General features: G+C 43.9%; 1 protein-coding gene across 8 annotated transcripts in view; it reads right to left on the reverse strand.

Annotated features, from left to right (window-relative positions):
* The window catches only part of MTRR (5-methyltetrahydrofolate-homocysteine methyltransferase reductase), a 110,189-nt gene that overhangs the window by 17,863 nt on the left and 71,821 nt on the right, over positions 1-20,505 (reverse strand). For all 8 annotated transcript variants that reach the window (XM_083188271.1, XM_083188275.1, XM_083188273.1 and 5 more), the window contains 4 exons: positions 18,747-18,933; positions 7,341-7,459; positions 4,858-4,947; positions 2,634-2,816 (listed from right to left, as the gene is read on the reverse strand). In XM_083188271.1, coding sequence (XP_083044397.1) covers positions 2,634-2,816; positions 4,858-4,947; positions 7,341-7,459; positions 18,747-18,933 — 579 coding nt within the window. The remainder of the gene's footprint in view (positions 1-2,633; positions 2,817-4,857; positions 4,948-7,340; positions 7,460-18,746; positions 18,934-20,505) is intronic.

Consider the following 20,505-nt stretch of genomic DNA (forward strand, 5'->3'; position numbering starts at 1 on the left):
GCGGGGCTGCAAGGCAAGATTGGATCTTTTATGAGCTGTGCAAAGCATGTTTTGGCCACACTGCACTGAGTGACCCAGTCAGCCTGTCATCCTCCGGTCACTCTCTCATCGGTGGTTGATGAAGACAATCAGTCGATGGACAGTCTGGCCAATATCACTTGGGCCAACATCACCGATACTAGTCCCAGATGACACCGATTTAAACTCCTCCGTTAACCTTGCAGATGACAGCATAAGCGGCACCAGTGTAGAAACCATCCAAGAGAGTGATGTGCCCGCCACACCCAAAGAGACACCCCAGAAAGCTCTCCCTGTGATGCGCACCAATAGTAAGTATGTATCCTTGCTTGAATGTCCTAAGCACTTGCATTCCAATACACAGCAATGCTGCACTATACGCCACCATAACCGTCCACTACAAAGTTTGGTGTCGCAGAGTGTATCAAGTGTAGGTGGGAGTAGGCCACAAACACATACGATCACACCACTGCTTTTTCTTATGCCTTTTTCTCCTTCTTTTACTCCCCTTGCAGTATATACAGTTCCACTGCGGAAGCGCAAAGCCACCAAAGTAGAGCTCGCAGCACGGGAAATGACCAGGGTGCTCTGTGAAGAACTGCGCGACATGGACAACAACATGCAGCGACAGGAGGATGCCCGGCAACTCCATTTCATCGAGGCAAAAAGAGAGCTGCAGCAGACCTTCATAACGCAGATAATGGGTCACCAAGAGTGCATCTTGCACAGCTACCAAGACCGTCAATTCCAGTTCCTGGAACACATCCTGCCTCGCTTTGTGGGTAACAATATGCTCCCAGCTAACCAAGAACCTATTGCCCCTGAGCATAGCTACCAGCTGTATTCCAGAGGTCCATACTATGATCCTCCTAACCCGCCACCATCCTTGCCTGAATACCCTGTATACAGCCAATTGCAATAGGCAGTTTAAAATAGTATTGATGTTTTAAGGGCACATTTCATTTTGAAATAGTATTGCTGCTTTAAGGGCACTTTTGTAGGTAGGGGGGCGGGGGGAGGTTGGGTTTTTAGGGTGTTATTTTTTTATTTATATGTTGGGCACTTTATATGCCTGTGCACTTTACAGGTTTGATGTTTACAATGGCCGACCGATGTTTGCCGAGCACTTTTCAAGTTTACAAAAAAGTTGGCCTGATTCATAAGGTCCTGTTTAGGGGGCGGGGGTGATATTTGATGCTTGTGGGGGACGGGGCTGGGATGTTTGATGTTTGTGGGGGGCGGGGGTGGGGGGGTTGTTTGATTTGTGTAATGTGCCTTTATATTTTTTGAATTTATCTTGCACTATTGTGCCTAGAAATAGGCAAAGTTTTATACTTTTATATATGCCTTCTCATTTGTTTTCTTGAAGTAAACAAGGTTAAAACACTACAACTGTTTGGTGTCTAATTTTTAATAATCAATAATGTAATGTGGGCCTAAAAAAGGCCATTTTCAATGATAAATGCAGGGTCAACCCGGGTTTGGTATGAAAGGTACCGACCCGGGTTGTCCCTGCTTCAAAAGCATGTGTGAATGGGTCCCAACCCGGGAATGTCCCTGCTTGTCCCGGGAATGGAATTCCCGGGTTTGTCTCTGCATTTCTGGTGTGAAAGGGGTATTAACCTATCTTTCCTATTTATTTCTAGTTCGTTAAAGTCACCCATAATAATAATGACCCCTAAGCTGGCCACTTTTCCCACCTGTAGCAAGTATACCTTGTTTTTATACTTTCAATTTTATAAAAAAAAAATTTTAAATAGAACAATTTTTATTCTTATTCCATTATTCAATCATTAGCACTCTAACTTACAGTACCTTTTCTCTATCTATTTCTTGTACTCATTCTTTACTGTGCAGAGATTGGAATGCATGTATATGTGTACACATCCGTTTGCACAGAGTAGAAATCATTTAATGGCTACTTACCATGAAATGATTTGTTCTCCTCTGTCTGGTGCTCACAGCTGCTGCCTAACCCAAGAGTCACTTGGTGGCTGAATGAATAGACAGGAATTTGGGGTGGGTGTTGACATCATCTGCCCACCACCCCGAGTAGGCAGGGGAACGCTCAGTGTTTTTATAGGTGAGTCTTCCATTTTTGTGGGAACGTACATGAAATGCTGGGGGTTCACCCAGCAATGCCCCCTGCCTGCCAATCAGGTACCTTCGCAAAGATAAACTTAGCCAAAGGTGCTCGCACCCGGGGCCTGCACATGTGCATTGGCGAAAATGCGCAGAGCAAAACCATCGGTGGAGGGGCTGAATTCAGACCTGTGCGAATGGATCTGAATCGGACCCTTAGTTATACTCCAGATAGAAAAATATTATTTTGATTCTTTGGTATTGTTTTTTGTACTTTTATTTTTGACCTTTACTTTAAAACACGTCAATTTTATTTCAAAAAGCCCATAGTCTGTAACAGCCCCGTTTTGTATATAAAGAAAATGTAGACTTCCCAAATACTGAAATGGTGGTCAGTGCTTTATAAAAGATCAACGAAGGAAACTGGATAACAATTTTAAACCATACGATAAAATACACACATTGGTGGTATTGCATGAAGGGATGCATGACATTAGAACACAAATCTTCTATTTTGAGATTCATTTACTTACCCACAAACATAAATGTGTCCACTTTCTTTCGTTAATATTTTTGCAATATCTTGAGAGCAAATTTTAAGATAATCCTGTACATATTTTGGAAATTGTTCAATTGTGCTGCTTGGCGATTCTCTTGAGAAGCACACTTTCAAATGTTTTAATGTCCCATTTTCAACAAAACGATTAAGTTCCTCCCTAAATGCACAAGGGAATAAAAATTGTTAATGTTGTAAATCGATATTAATTTAACATTGATGTTGTATTCTTTTTTTTTTAACATCAATGTTAAAAGCAGTGATAAGGGAGGAGAAATGATAAAGTGCCTGGTACTTTATCACCGGCCAATCAACTCTTAACTGTCCCTTTTTAAACCCAGTCTGTAACTTAACAGTGAGGAACTGATTGGTCGGTGATAAAGTACCAGGCACTTTATCACTTCTCCTCCATTATAACTGCTTCATACATCTACCTCTAAAAATTACCCTGCCTTTTCATGCACCTGAGTGACATCACTAAACTAACTGAGCATCTGCAACTTTATATATAGGCAGGGCGTCCGCCTGAAAATGCATCAGGATGGTTGAAGCTAAGGGGGGAGGGGAGTGTGGCAGGGATAGCATAGTTCCACACAAAGTAAATGCAGAACAACAGGATTAGGACTTAGAGCAGCACCAGCCGGACTAATAAGGACCAGTCCAGGTTTTCCTAAAGATCTGCCGAAAACATGTTTTTTGCTAATTAACATCACCTGTGGTTTCCTGTTAAAAGTCAGTTCAGAGCAGGGGGTCAAGGTTTCCAATGAAGTTAGTGGCTGAACTATAGGCTTAGGGAGTGTGGGGGGCAATGCTAGTGACCCTGGAGTGTTGTATCCATGTTGTGAAGCCTGTACATTGCCTGCTGAAAACCTGCAATGCTGTAACCTGTTAATTGCTAAACTGTGAAGCCTGTATGCTGTCTGTACTATGAATAAAATAAACAACTTCAGTTTCATCCGGTGTTTGTGACCGCAGATGGCTTAGGGCGAAGTCCCGGACAAAGTGCTGGTGCATCTATTCTAAATAAATAGTGTCCAAGTGCATCCAAAGTGCTTGATGAAAATGTGCCATCTGTGGTGCTGCCGCAGACTTTACCCAAAGTATAGCCCAGTGCAGCATGCTTATTGGGTGAGGTATTAATTGCTATTGATTGTACTTCTCATGCAATGGAAAGTGTTTCTTCATCCGTTTTTCCCTGTTTCTTTTTTATGATATATATGTCATATTGTTTTTTTCAATAAATTATTTATACCTATTCAATCTAAATGATTGTAGGTATTGGAGTTGACTATCTTTTTATAAACACCTGTGCCAAACTATGCATTTTTCTTGTAAATCATTTGTTCAGGAGAAGCTGTTGCTCCTCTGGTTAGTAAACCATGGACATGCAATACACTCACATGTATCATTATTTTTACCTTTCATAAATAATCTTTATGGCTTAAACTTTACCTACAAACTGTATGGCAACTAGTAAATTGTGCAATGGGAACACTATTACAGTTACTACAGGCAGTGGGCCAGTTCCGAATATTAAGATCCTTTCCCTTGGCATACCTGCAGGCCCAGCACTATATAACTGGTCTATATAGGGTACTTTCCCCCAAAGATTACAATAACCCACTTGACAACTTGCTACTAAAAGTAACCTCCTCTTTTAAGGCAATTTCTGTGCATTACTCCTTCCTTCATGCCCCCGTCGATTAGGACACTCAAACAGGCACAATGAAAGGATCACTTTTCATCATTTACTCTTAAAAAAAGTTTGAGTACATTTGAACTATCGGTTAAACTTGTCCCACTAGAATCTTACTGCTAATTATTCTTGAATATACTCCATAAAACATATTTATCACCTCATCATTAATATCTCATGGGAACGCTGATTCATTCCTGCCCTAGGTGGGGATCCAGGCACATAAATTAATTTTCTCCTTATTTATATTGTGAGTTATTGTTACACAGTATATATTATACTTTGTCCATCTTTATCATATAATTATTGTAATGTTTGTATACCGTATTATATATGTGGAGATTATATTTTTATTGTATTCTTTCTGACTATGCTTCAATTAAAAATAAGATTTATAAAAAAAAAAAAATTTTGGGTACATCTATTTTTTAATAGGCCGCAGAGATGCCAAATATAGTAAACTAAATGTTGCTATGAAAAGGCACATTTAACGACAAATAATTACCGAAATAAGTAGTCTTTATTATGACTCCGACAACCAAAAAATAGCCAAGTATCTCCAAACATCTGTCTGTTCTGTCGATAGAGCATCTCCCTATATAAAACGAATCAAATAAAAACATCAATTAGAAAAGGTTTATAGCTTGAAAAGAAAAAAAATGACAACTTCAAATAACATTTTTAGAACTTTTGTGAAATGTTCAAATGGACACTTGTGACAAGAACATTGGACTAGATTTTTAGGGTAGGTATATTTGTGCTAGGTTTCTGATCTGCATGTTTAAAAACCTCAGGGAAATGTTGGGATTAGTAGAACTATAACAAGAGCTTTTGGTCTTTGGGTTCAAGCTGGCTGTGGATTTCAAGGGTTTTTACTAATGGAGTGAGCGCAGGCTCAATCCATTAGGCTAAATAACATTTGCACCTGGGCAAGAGCAATAAAAAGCTGTCAGGCTGGACATTCATGGCCAAATGCAGTAAAATTTGATTTTTGTTAATGTACAATTTTTAGGCAAAAAAAAGCCCAAAATAGCACTTTTTCCTGAAAATCACACATGTAGTAATGTGCAAATTGCTGTAAAAATGGCACATATTGACCTGCCGAACAACATAATCTCACATTCACATATGCAAATGTATAGGGTGAAAGTTTTCAAATCACACCCTAAACATAACCAAAAAGCGCTAAATAAATAGAATAGGTCCAGCCTGGTGAGTTTGACAGAACCATACACAGATCAGTGAGTGTGATGAAGTTAAATCGAAAAGAAAAACAAAAATGGTGTGGGCCCTCTAACAGGCAGCGGTGCCACAGCCTGGGAACACTTTTTATATAAGGTCCCCCGGCCGAACCAGGACTACCGGTGGCTGGTCAGCCCTGTACGGGGTACCTGTGGGAGTGGGGACCCCCCCCCAATAAAGGTGTCTACCCCCAGGTTTCATCCACCCAGGAGATGCCTACAGTCTATCTGGGCTCAGCTCAGGCCTGATTGGCTGTAGGTGTCTTCATGGAAACACTTAGAACCAATCAGTGATGAGCAGAGTCCCCATTTTGGACTAGATATGCTAAAGCAGCATGCATTTTGAACTAGATGCAATATGATCTTATTTAAATTGTATGTGCTGCACAGAATTTTTGGACTTTACGATGTGATGCAGAGCGGGCATTAGATGCTGTGTGCATCACCAAAGCATCTCTTCAGAGAGGCTTACACAGCACCAGCCATGACCCCTTAGTGCTGGAAAATGGGGCGTGGTCTGTGGCCGTACCATCCCGCGAGGTCACACCTCCCTATGACATTGGCCAGCTCGGGTCCTGCTTTCTACTTTGAAAATGCTGGGAGGTATGCATCAACACACTTTATTTTGTGTGTTCACAATATAAGTTAAAGTGTTGTGTACCCCTTCCGAAGACCTTGGAACACATTGTATTTTAATCACACTGTTTCCTTTCTTTTTCTGTACCCTTTTGTGCCTTATGCGTGGAAGCTTTAATAAAAATATAATTTGTTGTTTTACTCACCATCGATTTCTCCTCCTGTCTCTGCTGCTCGCAGCCACTGATTTTTGTGAATTCCGAGCAGGCGACGATGTCCTAGCAGGCAAGAGAACACCTGCGTTGTGCCAGGCACTCCCAAAATTTGCATGTGCACCCCCACCTTTTTTGATGGCACGCCCATGAAACACTGTCCGTCCACTTCGGCAGCACGCCCCCTGCCACTCAATCTGAGAGCACCTTGGCAGCGGCGAAATTTGCCGAAGGCGCTCGGGCCGGGCCCTGCATATGCGCATTACAGAAAATGCGCATGCGCACTTGGCCCACCATCGGACAGGGGCCGAATTCAGACCTGTCCGAGCAGGTCTGAATCTGCCTCTAAGGCCACATGGTGTAAACCATTAGTTCTCCTCTGTGCGGGCGCTTGCAAAAAGATGTGTACCATTAAACATACTTTAGTATCCCTGCACAGGGACGTGTAAGGTTAGGGGGTGTGCATTTGGGCAGCGTTAACATGCTCACTGGGCTCCGAAAACACACACATCCAAATGAGCAGGCCTGAATCGGGCCCTTAGTCTGAGGGGCATTTAGTTACGTCTGTGTCTCAGGGACGCAAGCAATCAGTTTTGAAGTTTATATGAAATCTGATGCGTGTGGATGCATTTTATGACAGGCGGGAAGACCGAGTTGTATTTGGGGTATTATTTTGGAGCAGGTTATGGGTCTATGGCATGATGAACTGCTGAAGTCATTATCAAATGGTCAAATAAATGTGACCCTTTTCAAAGTAGAAGGATGCTTATTTTTTCATGTTGTCTATCACTGTTAATAGCAGCAATAAAGACACCTGCTGGTAACATGAATAAATGCTATATTTTGGAGACAGATAAAGAACTACAACATAGAGTGAATAATATAATATCAACATTTTATCATATTCAGTTTGACACTATCCTCCATGTCTTTGAGGATAGTAAATCAATACCACTTACCGGTGTTGTAAAAAACCAATGAATGGTGCAATTCCAGTTCCAGGTCCCACCATCACAATAGGAACAGTTGTATCAGAGGGTAAGTGGAACAACATGGAGGGCTTGTGATAAATGTATATCTAAAACAATAGAACCTGATGTCAGTGAAATTATTGTTACAGTATATTTATGTTGCATGAACACATTTAAAGAAAATACAGTATGTCACTGTCCTGCCTCTATAGAATTATGCAATGGTACAGCAATATATGAAGCTATAAAATGTATTATTGTACATCATAGGGCATGTTTCTTCTGGGATACGGTCATTGGGTCACCAGCATGATGGTAGACAAGCATTAGGTCGACATGCATTTAGGTCTACATGGTCATTAGGTCGACATGGGTAAGGTCGACAGGGTCATTAGGTCGACATGGTTTTTTTTGCTGTGCTATGACCCAAAATGTGCCGACAGGTGGTATTTCATGCCCAACCATCCACTAGGGTGTGGTGGGAGAATAAAATAGTGTGCCCGAAGCATGGCGAGCATAGCAAGCCATGCGAGGGGAAGCAGTGCTATGTTTCAGTCTCCATGTCGACACGACATGTGCCGACAGTCAGTATTTCATGCCCTACCATCCACTAGGGTGTGGTGGGAGAATAAAATAGTGTGACCAGTGTAGCAAAGCACCGTGCCTGAAGCATGGCGAGCTCACGCGGTGCTATGTTTTAGTGTTTATGTTGACTGTGTTCACATTCCGGTAAAAAAAAAAAACATGTCGACGTTTTCAATGTCGACCTTACCAATGCTGACCTAATAACCCTGTCGACCTTACCCGTGTTGACCTAATGACCCGGTCGACCTAAAGTCACGTCGACCTAATGGTGTCGACCATAATGCTGGTGACCTAATGATCCATACCCGTTTCTTCTTGTGAAGCTTAATGAAAATTACAACTTAAACAAACAACCCCAAAAACTTTCTGACAGCAAGGTATAAGCTGCTATTTCAGCAAAAATATTTTTCACAAAATTATCTGAAGACTGTATAATTCCTTAAGATGTTATTGAGAATGTACATATGTAAAACCCCAGTAGAAGACTTTGAAGTGTACTGGTGTTAGTTCTCAAATACTCCCTTTTCCATCAAAATACTGTGTCAGGCCTGGGATTTTTTACCCTGAATTTTGTTGGGTCTCCACTCTCCTGTCCCAGTTTTCAAAGAAAGGTGCATCAAAAGTTTTTCCCAGGTAGAAACCATTTACACTGACAGGTAAAACCTGGAAAAGCAGGGCAACAGGAGGCACTGGCAGGCAAGCAGTTGGTGGGCAGCGAGAGGCATCAGCAGGCGAACAGCAAAAGGCACGGGCAGGTCAGCAGTGGGCAGGCAGCGAGAGGCATCGGAGGGTGAGCAGAGGGAGGCACCGCCAGGCAATTATGAGCGGGCAGCAAGAGGCACCGGTGGGTGAGCAGTGGGCAGACAGCCAGAGGCACTAGCAGGCGAGCAGAAGAGGGAATTTCATGCCAGTGGAAATGGACTATAAAGAGAGTGACTAAAGAAAGAATTTTTCTAAATGATTCTGAGCAGAGTGGATGGTGTAAGGGTTAGAGTTGCTGCCTCATAGAGCTGAGGTCATGGGTAAGTATAAACTTACTTTTCAAAGCGAAGGCTGGAGAAATCACTTGTTGGTGAGCGACCATCAAATGAAAAGCGTACACATCCACCTTGCACATGGCATGCTAGTGTGGGAATCAGTCAGGGTGTGTGTGTGTGTGTGTGTGGGGGGGGGGGGGGTGTTCGTTGGGGCAGCGTTTACCTGTAAATATATGCTGCTTAGCGAGCAGGTCTGAATTACCCCCACAGTGAGCTCAGCTGCATCAAGTGTGAATGAGCTGACAGGTCTATTAAAACACTATACATTACGGCCTAGCGGTTAAGGCCACAGCATCCTATGCACTGGTGCTAGGGTCCGGATCCTGCTCAGGAGCAATTCATTTTTTTTAATGCCACATATCATTTATTTTATACATTTAAATGTGTATTTATGTACACTTTGCTTCCACTTTACTTGTGTATGCCGAGCTTAACTCCGTAAGGTTGGGCTCCTTGTGGCCAATAGTCTCAGCATGCCACTATTTTGTAAATGTGCTATGAAGCTGGCTCATTTAGCCTCAGGGATGCCGAGCTTAGCCCACCCTTGAAGAGCTATTCACGGCATACATTTCCGCACCAAGTACCTTAGGCTGAATGAGCAACTATGTAGCATATTCTCACCATGGCAGCAGGCCTAGACTAGATTTACAGCAGTGTTCTGTAGTACTGTATACAGTAGGGGGAGGTGCAGAGCTGTTTGCATTGACCTTCCAGGGTGTATGGTAATAAAATCGACATACATATTTCTCCAGCAACTCATCAATAAATCTTTGTTATATTATATTTATTTACTTAAATGTCCTAATACTGCAGAACACATTGCTTGTTGCACAAGTCACTAGCCGCGGCGTAGAAGGCCTACCCTTTACCATAATCGGCAGGTGTTTGTCAGATGCAGCAACCATTTTATTTGACTATGACTTGCAGAAATTATTCCAAAATGGTGTAGGGATTGAAATGCTATTGTAGAAAGTGAATTTATGTTCGAGAATGGTCTTTTGTTGAAATTACAGTGAACAATGTGTAAAAAAAAAAATATAAAAAAAAAAATATAAATTATAATTTTTAATTAAATATATATTCATGTGCTATAAGCACATGAATAAAAATAAAAAATAAAAATAACATGCCCCTTCACAGAAAAAAAAAACTGATTTTTTGACACCAAAATTAAAAAAAAAAACCATTTAGTTTAAAAGTTCACATTCCAGCTCCCCATCAAAAGATGGAGAATTGCTACACGGAGAGACACGGAGAAAATCACTTAGAAAGACGGAGAATATTTCACATTGAATAGGGTTGCTCGCTTTTGGAGAGCAAAATGCTCCGTCCAAGGCGAACAAAGCACAAATTCTCCACAAAACACGGAGAACTTTTCTCATTGAATACTGCCCTGAGTGTTGTGTTAGATAGAGTTGTTACTTTTTTATATTATTTTTGTTACAAAAAGATTGTATCTTTTTTGTTTCTGATCACTATCACTCAGGTTAAAGATTTCTTCTACGTTTAATACGTCTTGAATAGATCAGAACTTTATTTGTTTGATAAATATAATCTGTGTCCAGGTACTTGTTACACTGTTGGTGTTTTTCTGATTACACTTGTTTATTATATCACTGTGTGTTTAGTGTCCACACTTATAACAGATGCATATATTGATTCACAGATATGTTTTTATCTTTTCACTCATTTTTACAACAGTAATAATATATCTTGAACAGTGGGGAAATGCTGATTTTTTGGCTAGTGGCTCTCAATATTGTTTGTCCTGATGATGGGGGCGACCGGTGTAAATATTTTACATTTCCTTTTGAAATTAATTTTCCTGCTGGGTATGTATATGAACCTACACCCACATTTTGCCCTCATCCCCTAGCATGCTCATCCCCTAATCGAATCCATAAGTTTTTTTCAGAAAATAAGTGTCCATTTATGGACACAAGAATTATCCTCTAATAGGATCCTGCCTTTAACCTATACACAAAGGTTTAGGTATGTACTATTTTTTATTATTTTAATATTTTTACAGCATTTCTTTTAATGTACAATTGGTTACATGTTCATATCTTTCACCATTTAGTGAAAAAAGCTTTCCCCTGATGAAGTCATTTTTGACGAAACTCGTTGGGTACTCTATGGTTGGATGAAACAGAATCATTAAACTTTTTGTCTCTGTCTGAGAAATAAAATACTTGTTGAAATTTTAATCATCTTGTCTGCCATAAATTGTATATAAAGGGTGGTGGACATCACATAGCGCACTCTATACCTTTCTTATTTCTATCTTCTCCATCCTTCACTAACAGGGAGGATTAATAGAGTATATATACTGTATATATATTTATATTTTCAGTTCCCGGCACTCTCACCTCTGGTAATATATGGACTCCGGGTGGCTTCTCAGGTATTCAAGTGGATAACAATGCTGTAGGACGGCGGCACATTGATTGGTGTGGTGGAGATCGAGCCAAGATCCTCTTACAGAGAGACGCATGCTGGATCTACATGCTAGATACAGTCAGCCCCAACAGGCTCAATGAACAATTGATTTTAACTGCTTCCTTTAGTTTAGACCTTCATTAAGATCTATTGTACCCTGGTTACTTTTTCTGCATCTTTTCCATTGTATGCCACTTGTGTTAATATTTGTTGCACATTTATGTTACAGCGTCTGGTTCCCTAGCAACCGACTTCACTGGGAGGCGACGTCACACCCTTGTGGACGCCGGTGGAAGCGGGAGCAGGAATGGAGGGCTGAGCATTCATCTGGGTGTTGGTGAGGGCATATAAAAGGTACGTTTGTAACATGATTTATTGCTTCTGATGAAAATTCTGTTATTGAATTGAAACGTTAAGCGACCTGTGCAGTCTGGCTGTGTTTATTTCCAAGAGTGCCGCTGTCCTACAGCATTGCTATATATATATATATATATATATATATATATATATATATATATATATATATATATATATATATATATATATATATACACACACACACACACACACACATATATATATATATATACATATACACACACTTGTTGCCAGGGGTTACATGCACATAGCCAGGGGTGTCATGCTTTTTGCAAGGGGATACATGCTCATTGCCAGTTGTTACATGCACATAACCAGTGGTGCCATGCTTGTTGCCAGTTGTTACATGTACGTAGCCAGGGGTGTCATGCTCGTTGCCAGGGGTGTCATGCTCGTTGCCAGTTGTTACATGCATGTAGCCAGAGGTTCCATGTTGTTGCCAGGGGTAACATGCTCATTGCTAGGGTTTCTTATTAATTGCCAGTGGGTTACATGCTCGTTGTCAGGGGCAAAATATATCGCTATCCAAATCTGTAACTTCTGGGTAGCAATATACAAGCAATATATGCATGGTTGCCTACCTGACCCTCTCCTTCAGGGAGAAAATGCTCTGTTCCTGGCCTTCCCTGGTAATGTATGTTTGTCATCACCTGTGGTGACACCTTTCTTACCAATTATTTAGCTCCCCACAGGTGATGGCAACCATACATTACCAGGGAAGTCCAGGAACAGAGCATTTTCTCAATCATGGAGAGGGTCAGGTAGGCAATCATGAATATACGGCCCACTACCATCTATCTGTCTGTCCTGTAGAACCTCTAGTATCTGTCTCCTCCAAGGAGGCGGCCATTTTTGGAGGGACATTTTCTGCAGATTCTATACAGATGACCAGACCCGTTGGATTCTGCCACCACAATCCTGGCTCCCAGAAGCCACCACTTGGGCTGGAGTACCATGAGAGATAATACACCAGCCAATCAGTTCCTTTATAACTACACAGTCCATAAAACGCAAGGCAGAAGCTGATTGGCCGGTACTTTATCTCTCATCATTTTACCTCTCTGACCTTTGATAAATACTCCACTGACAGAGAGAAGACATACCGGGTGGAGTGAGCGAGCCCCGGTGCAGGAGAGTGCTGGCACGTGTAAGCGGCTGAAGAGAGGAGAGCCTGCCCATGGCTTGGAGAGCCGCGCTGACCAGAGCGCAGGAGAGGGAGGCAGGACAGCGGCGCGTACTGATCAGAAGACCCCAGCTGGCGGTCACTGTCAGCCACTCTGACACGCTGCCAGGTGACCTCACAGGGTATGCCGGGCAGAGTACGGCTCCTGCCGCAGGAGAGATTCATCGGAATGCCCCTGCGCACTGCTAGGATGGCTGGCGTGCAGCCAGCCTTTCTACAGACCGAAGGAGCAGCTGTGTGTGCTCGCGCATGCGCACCAGCCCTCCCGCAGCCATTTTAACTGTGGGAGGACTCGAGGCTGGCCGCGGCCATCGTCAATCAGGGCACAGTGCCGCTGCCCAGCACGGAGATGCCGCGGCCGGCACTGTTAGGAAGGGTGGGCATCTGCTTGCCTATTAAAATGTGCTGGCCCACCGGGAAACTTCCCGGTTTCCCGGTGAGCCAATCCGCCCCTGAATATATACAGTCCAATACTGCCATCACGGTCCGAGTTGCGGCTATGTATGACTATTGCTAATACACGTGCTGCAGGCTTATCTCTGCTGCTATCTGCCGCTCTATCAAAGTGGCTGTGTGCTGTGGGTGTGTCTGTACTGCAGGCCGGCTAATGGGACTAAACCCCGTGTATCACCCGGCTTCTGTAAGACACTCTGAAGCTATCAAGCGGCTATGTGTGAATGCCGCCGGTCGGGGGTCCGCATGCAGTCGGCTATGATAAGCCTGATTCAAACTCATACCGTCTCGCTTGCTGACTGCCTGTCTACAACTATTGCTGTTATAATTAGCTACACATATCGCTCAGAACATTTCCTAACAGACATATTTCAAAACATAAACACGGGAGCTGCGGTCATTGCTGCCAACGACCGTTTCACCAAAGATTCCTCAGGGCACAACGACATACCCTCCAACATTTGAAGGGCAGAAATAGGTACACATTCAGAAAGGGGGCGTGGCCATGTGGAAGGGGGCGTGTCACAACACAAAGGGGGCGTGGCATTACACAACACATCGTAATGCCCGTTACACATTTTAGTAAACGCCGTAATGCCAATTACACATAAGGCCACACACCGTAATGCCTATTACACATTGTACAACACATCGTGATGCCCATTACATACTAAATAACAAACCATAATGCCCATTACATACTAAATAACAAACCATAATGCCCATTACATATTTGATGCATAAATGCTGCTTACCTACATGCTCATTGCTAGAGGGTTCTTTCTTGATGCCAGGGCTTCATGTTTGATGTCAAGGAGGATTTGGCTTCATGCTTGTTGCCAAGAGGGAGTGCATGGCATGTTGCCAAGGGGGAATATAATGCCGATTGCAAAGGGTGGGGGACTTGCTCGTTGCCAAGGGGGGGGGGAATGCTGTTGTCAAGGGGAGGAATTGCTCGTTGTCAAGGGGGGGGAGAAAATGCACTTGTCAAGGGGGGGGGGGGGATTGCTCGTTGTCAAGGGGGAGCCGCCGGACACACACAATTGAATAAAATGATAGCCGGGCAGAGAGAGCAGGCTGTGCGCGCTGCCCGGCTGTATAGTGTAAGCAGCGGCAGCATCCTCGTCCCTGACCCTCACTATTTTCAATTCTCCCGCTGGGCGCCGCGGCCGCGAGCCAATAGGAGGTCGCGGTCAGACAGCCAATCATGAGCGGCTGCTAGACCGTGACCTCCTATTGGCTCGCGGCTGTCCACACTGACTCCAGCCTGAGCCTAGGGAGAAAGAGCCTGCCCTGGGCTGGGCCTTGAATTACGCGTTAGAGACTATGCTGCTGCTGCTGCCGCCGCTTTAGGTAAGCAGAGGGCAGAAACTAAATCCAGCCGGGCAGCGCATAGACAGCTCACTGCTGTCTGTGCGCTGCCCGGCTCTGAATTCGGTACATTCGGTACATGTTTAATTTGCCGGTACAGACCGTAAAAAAACTGTACTGTACCGGCAAATTCGGTACTGTTGGAGGGTATGCAACGATATGTGTAGCTAATTATAACAGCAATAGTGGCAGACAGGCAGTCAGCAAGCGAGATGGCGTGAGTTTGAAGCAGGCTTATTTCTTAGGTTAATAAGTGCAGTGTCAGCAGCACTTGTTTGGATGCTAATGTTACACTAACAGGGAAGTGCTGAGCCTGTGAGCGCTTCCCTGATAGTGTAGCAGCACAGCATGGCACAAGCACAAGCTACAGATTCTTCCATTCAGCATCCGGTCTCTTTAGCCCCCCTACAGTAACAGTACGGGGCGCTGCACTCATTACCCTGCACCTCCTCTCCCGTGCACACTGATGGCTTCTTCTTTTTCTCCTCAGGCTCCGCTGATCCCACTGCCCACACGCCGAGGTGGAATAAAAAAGCAGGAGAAAAGGGCGTGAGATTAAAAACACTTTTCTCTCTGGTAAGGCAACCAAAAAAATAAATAAAAAATGTAATAGCCTGCCTGACCGTTTGTTTAAAAGACGCGAAGGTGGGGGACTAATTACTACCAATCATTAACATTTTAATACTACCCTAGACATCAAAACTTGGTCATTTTCTCGTCTTTTTATTTACCTGGGTGTTGGGTAGTGATAAAAGTGTTTTGTTTGTTTAAATGAATGCTTTATTTAATGTTTTTCTTTTTTTTTTAAGGATAAACTTGAAAAAAAAAAACACATCCCCGCCATAGAGTATAAGCAAACATGCACCCCATAGAGTATAGGCACACACAGAGTCATGCCACCAAAGCACAGGGTCACAGGCAGCGCTCTCGCGTAGCAGGAGCTCTGCGTGAGCTCCAGCAGCCGGACGCCCTTCCACCATGGCAGCCACTCACCCTTCCAACGTGCATGCCGGGGCACAGGGTCAGAGCGCTCTCAGGAAGCAGGAGGCAGTATCTCTGAGTGCGCTCCAGCAGCCTGCCCGCCACGGCACAGGGTCACAGCAGTCTCATGGACCCAAAGGCAGGAGTCCTGCGTGATCTTTAGCAGCCTGCCCGTTACCCTTCCACTGTGCATGCTACTTCCCCTCCAGTACTGTATGAGTAGTGCAGTGCCTGCTGCTGAATTCTGTCACCTGCTGCATTTCAGGATGCGCTCCTACCAGGTCCCACTGACAGATTAAAGCAGGTACTGTTTATTCTGAGTGGGGTTGTAAGCAAGTGGTTGTGTCTGGTACATTTTTTATATTTTTTAAGTTTAATTGTGTTGCTTTACCAAAACTTTACAAATATTTTTTTGGGGTGGGAATAAAAATTTCTAGTTATGCCTGCTGCCTGCTGCATAACGTGTAGTTATGTGTAATGTGTAGTCAGACGAGGGCCGTGTGAATTAAATGGCATCTGCTTAACAGGGGGTGGGTGCTGAGACAAACTTGTATGGCACCTAAGAGAGCAGGGTAAACTTGTGGCCATCTAATTAGGGGCAGCCTATGGGCAGCAATGGGGGAAAGGCGGATAAAAAAAAAAATACTTTACACCCAGAAAACCTCGCAAGCCTATCTTCAACAAGGGCAACACTTTTCATGCAGGCTGCTACTCCTCACTGCTCCGCACATTCTCTCACACAAAATGCAGCACTGCACCTAGTGTGGCCAATCCCGGGATCGGCGGGATCCCGGGATTTGGCCTAAAAAAGTCCGGGATTTCAATCCCGGGATTGGAGAATCCAATCCCGGGATTAGATTGCGCATGCGCAGTCTAATGCCGGGCAGCGCCTGAGCACTCGCTCAGACGCTGCCCGGCTGTTCCCGTAACCTAACCCGGCGTGCGGCCTGCGTAGCGTGACAGTAGAGGTCACGCTGCGCAGGCCACACGTCACCAGTGACCGCCTACCCGCCTCTTCTCCGCCGCCCGCAGCACGCCGGCTTGACTCCGCCCGCCTGCCCGCCTCCGCCTGCCCGCCTCTTCTCCGCCGCCCGCCTGCCTCCGCCCGCCTGCTGTCTTCTATGGAGGTGCACTTGCCGGGAGGCACCGTGCACCTCCAAACCCACTCCCGGCCGCCCGCACCCTAATGTATTGGCATCCCTAACTGCACCTTAATAATCTAGCAGGGCGGAGCTAAACACAGTGGTTGGAGTTAAACAGGGTGGAATAAAATAAAAAAAGGGATAAAATGGGGTGCAAATAAAATATATGCAATCTGTGACATTAAAAAAAGGGATAAAATGGGTGTGAGATTAAAAAAAAAGAAAATAAATGGGCGTGAGATTGAAAAAGGGGAATAAATGGGCTTGATAATTAAGACTAACTACTAAGACTACTAACTACAACAGGAAAAAGAAGTGGAGCGCTACAACATGAATGATTGGTTACAATTGATGTATGTAAACATGAAAAATATTTAATATGATATATATAAAATTATTATGGTGGTGTGCAAATAATAATTTTATATATATCATATTAAATATTTTTCATGCTTACATACATCAATTGTAACCAATCATTCATGTTGTAGCGCTCCACTTCTTCTTTTTCCCATTGTACTTTTCTTAGGGGTCTGACACCCCCTAGTAGGAGCAGCTTGACAAAACCACCCTAATAGGCGCCCTTCTAACTTTAGGCCGTAAGGCTAACAGTTACCCCCTTCTTTTGTACTAACTACAACAGACTAGACATCTCTAGAAAAAAAAACATTTGAATAGCACACCAGACCATCACTTCAAAAGATGTCAGATGAATGAATTTTAAAGGTAGGAAAAAAATGACACCAAAAAGTAAACATTTGAATACCCGCCAAAATGTATATTCTGCGGTACTTGACACTGTGAGGGTGGATTCAGGTTCACTCGCAAAGCACATTTGTTTTGCTAATGGACAAAACCATGTGCACTGCATGTGGGATAGATGTAACATGCAGAGAGAGTTAGATTTGGGTGGAGTTTGTACTTCAAACTGATATCTATATTGCAGTGTAAAAATAAAGCAGTCAATATTTACCCTGCACAGAAACAAAATAACTCACTAAAATCTAACTCTCTCTACACGTTACATCTGCCCCACCTGCAGTGCACATGGATTTGTCCATTAGCAAACCAAATGTGCTTTGCGAGTGAACCTGAATCAGGCCCTATATTCAGGAAAAAAGTCTGTACTGCATTGATTAGATACACATTCTGGAAAATCTGTTCCTTGAGGACCCGGTGCCTTTACTGGCTAATTACTGTACAATAAAAACAGTAACCAGTCAGCACCACCTGGCACCCTGCCCCTAGTGATAGGAGACAGGAAGACCCGTATGTGTACAAATTACTGCCGGCTCTAGTCCCCTATGCTTCCCTGTCTCCTCTCCAGTCTCCATTCTGTCTGCATTATGTCAGCGCCAGTCTCAATCCACAGATTAGGAGGAGAGGGACTGATCACAGATCACAGCTCTGCGCGAAACTACTAAGGAGAACGGGGAGGAGTCACCTGTCACACTTACGGAAGTTTCGTACAAGGAACTGCCTGTCAAGCTCTGCAGATAAAAACCCGTACAGGGGTTCTTAGCTGGTACAGACCGTAAAAAAAAAAAAATGGTACTGCACCGGCTGCATCAATAAAGTTGGAGGCTATGCTATACTCACATGAACGATTACTGGTGAGACCAAGCTGCTATGCAAGACGTTACTACCGATAGTGTGGGTATGCACTTAGAGTAAATGTAAATAAATAAATAAAAAAAATCACATTGGGTAACTCATTACAGTATATTTTTTATGATTAAATTACTGTGTTCTTTAAAGTATCTGAGTGGGTTTAAATAAAAACAATGGAGACAATAGCAGTTAATAATCACTTGCCATAAAGTACCTGTGGGATAGCAGTAACTTGATTTGTACTGCCAGCAATATGCAGGGGCTTGAATTTTTCATCATTCACAATTTCAGATAGCCAGCCAGTACACACACCTTTTCTGAGCACTGACGGTTCTGAATGTGTTGCAAACTTCACAACATTAAAAACAACATGTAGTTTCCCATGATAAAATAATCTTGAGCTAGGGAATAAAATAAACAATGTTGTTACTTACAGTATTATTTATTAAAAGTTAACAGCGCTTCTATAAATAATATTTGGCCATTCGTGCCAGTCCCTTTTTCTAATATATGTATGCACATACTCACACAGCACTGGTTAACCTTTCAAGCACTAAAGCTCCATACACACGAAGGGAAACCTCTGACTGCCAGGGGAAGCCGCTGATTGCAGAAACATGCTCCCCCCCAACCAGCGACCACCGAAGGGATGGTCACGAGAGCGTGCTCCCAGTAACTGTCACCCCATACACACAGGGATATGGTTGCTTAGCAACCATATCCCCAGCGATTATTGCTAAAATCGCATCATGTGTATGGGGCTTAAGACTATTGTATGTGACAATAGAACACATGTTTTTTCAATTTTTTCAAATTCTTTAAGAATTACTGCTCATGCGCAATTTATAGGAATTTTACACTCCTTAAAGAAGTAATTCCCAACCTCAATCCACACTAAAGATATGTATAATATAGTAGATATATCTGCAGATACAGTACAGATGGAGCCACACTCAACCATTGCACCAGCACTCCAGACACACTGAGGTGCATTGAGGCACGCCATACAATCTGAATGCAATACACACTACAACCGCTGGGTGGATAATGCAGCGGCGGATTAATATACGGTACAGTACTGATGGAGCTGCATCATTCGCCGTGAACATGCTTGTGCATCTCATTCTCGGCGAACAGTGCTCCTTGCCAGCCTGATCTTCACCACCGGGGCAGTGGTGATCGCTGCTGCCCGGGACAAGTAGACCCTTGCTGGACGGCCGTGCGGTGGTGGGACTCGGCATCGGTGAGTGTTAGCAGTAGTGCGAGCACCCTAACCATGGCCCCCAACCCCCCCAGGCAGTGGCCCAAGGACCAACCCCCGGGCAGTAGCATTAGAACCCCCCCCCCCCCCCCCCGGGGCTGCTTCAAGATTGTTCCCGGGCCGGATATCTTTACCAATCCGCCCCTGCCAGGTGTCGTAGGCTAGTGCAGTGGTTCCCAACCCTGGTCCTCAAGTACCCCCAACAGTGCACGTTTTCAGGTCTCCACACAGAATCACAAGTGATAGCTTCACCTGTGAATCTTTTAAAATGTGTCTGAATAATGAGTGCACCTGCTGGGTGACCTGAAAAACGTGCACTGTTGGGGGTACTTGAGGACCAGGGTTGGGAACCACTGGGCTAGTGAATAAGTGTGCCGCTCTCCATGCTCGGAGACTCGGGTTTGATTCTCTGTGACAATGACAAGCCCACATCTATAGAGCAAGCAATGGCATAGGTTTTATGTGTCTAAGGGGAATGCTGAAGGTGTATCTGATTACGCTATTTACCCACACCGCTATCCAGGTTTGGGCTCACATCCTGTGCAACTGGGAACCGAGCACCTGGCAGGAGCTGACCCAGCAGAGAGCAGGATTGTTCACTGTCACCTCCCCACAGTCCAGCGATGGTGCCCTGGCTGCAGAGGAAACTCCTGCAAGCTTGACAGATGATTGGAGGGGGACCCCACCCACGGTTGTTTTGGCTTCCAGTAAC

Source organism: Crinia signifera, chromosome 5, assembly GCF_055691185.1.
Source record: "Crinia signifera chromosome 5, ASM5569118v1, whole genome shotgun sequence".
Taxonomy (NCBI): Eukaryota; Metazoa; Chordata; class Amphibia; order Anura; family Myobatrachidae; genus Crinia; species Crinia signifera.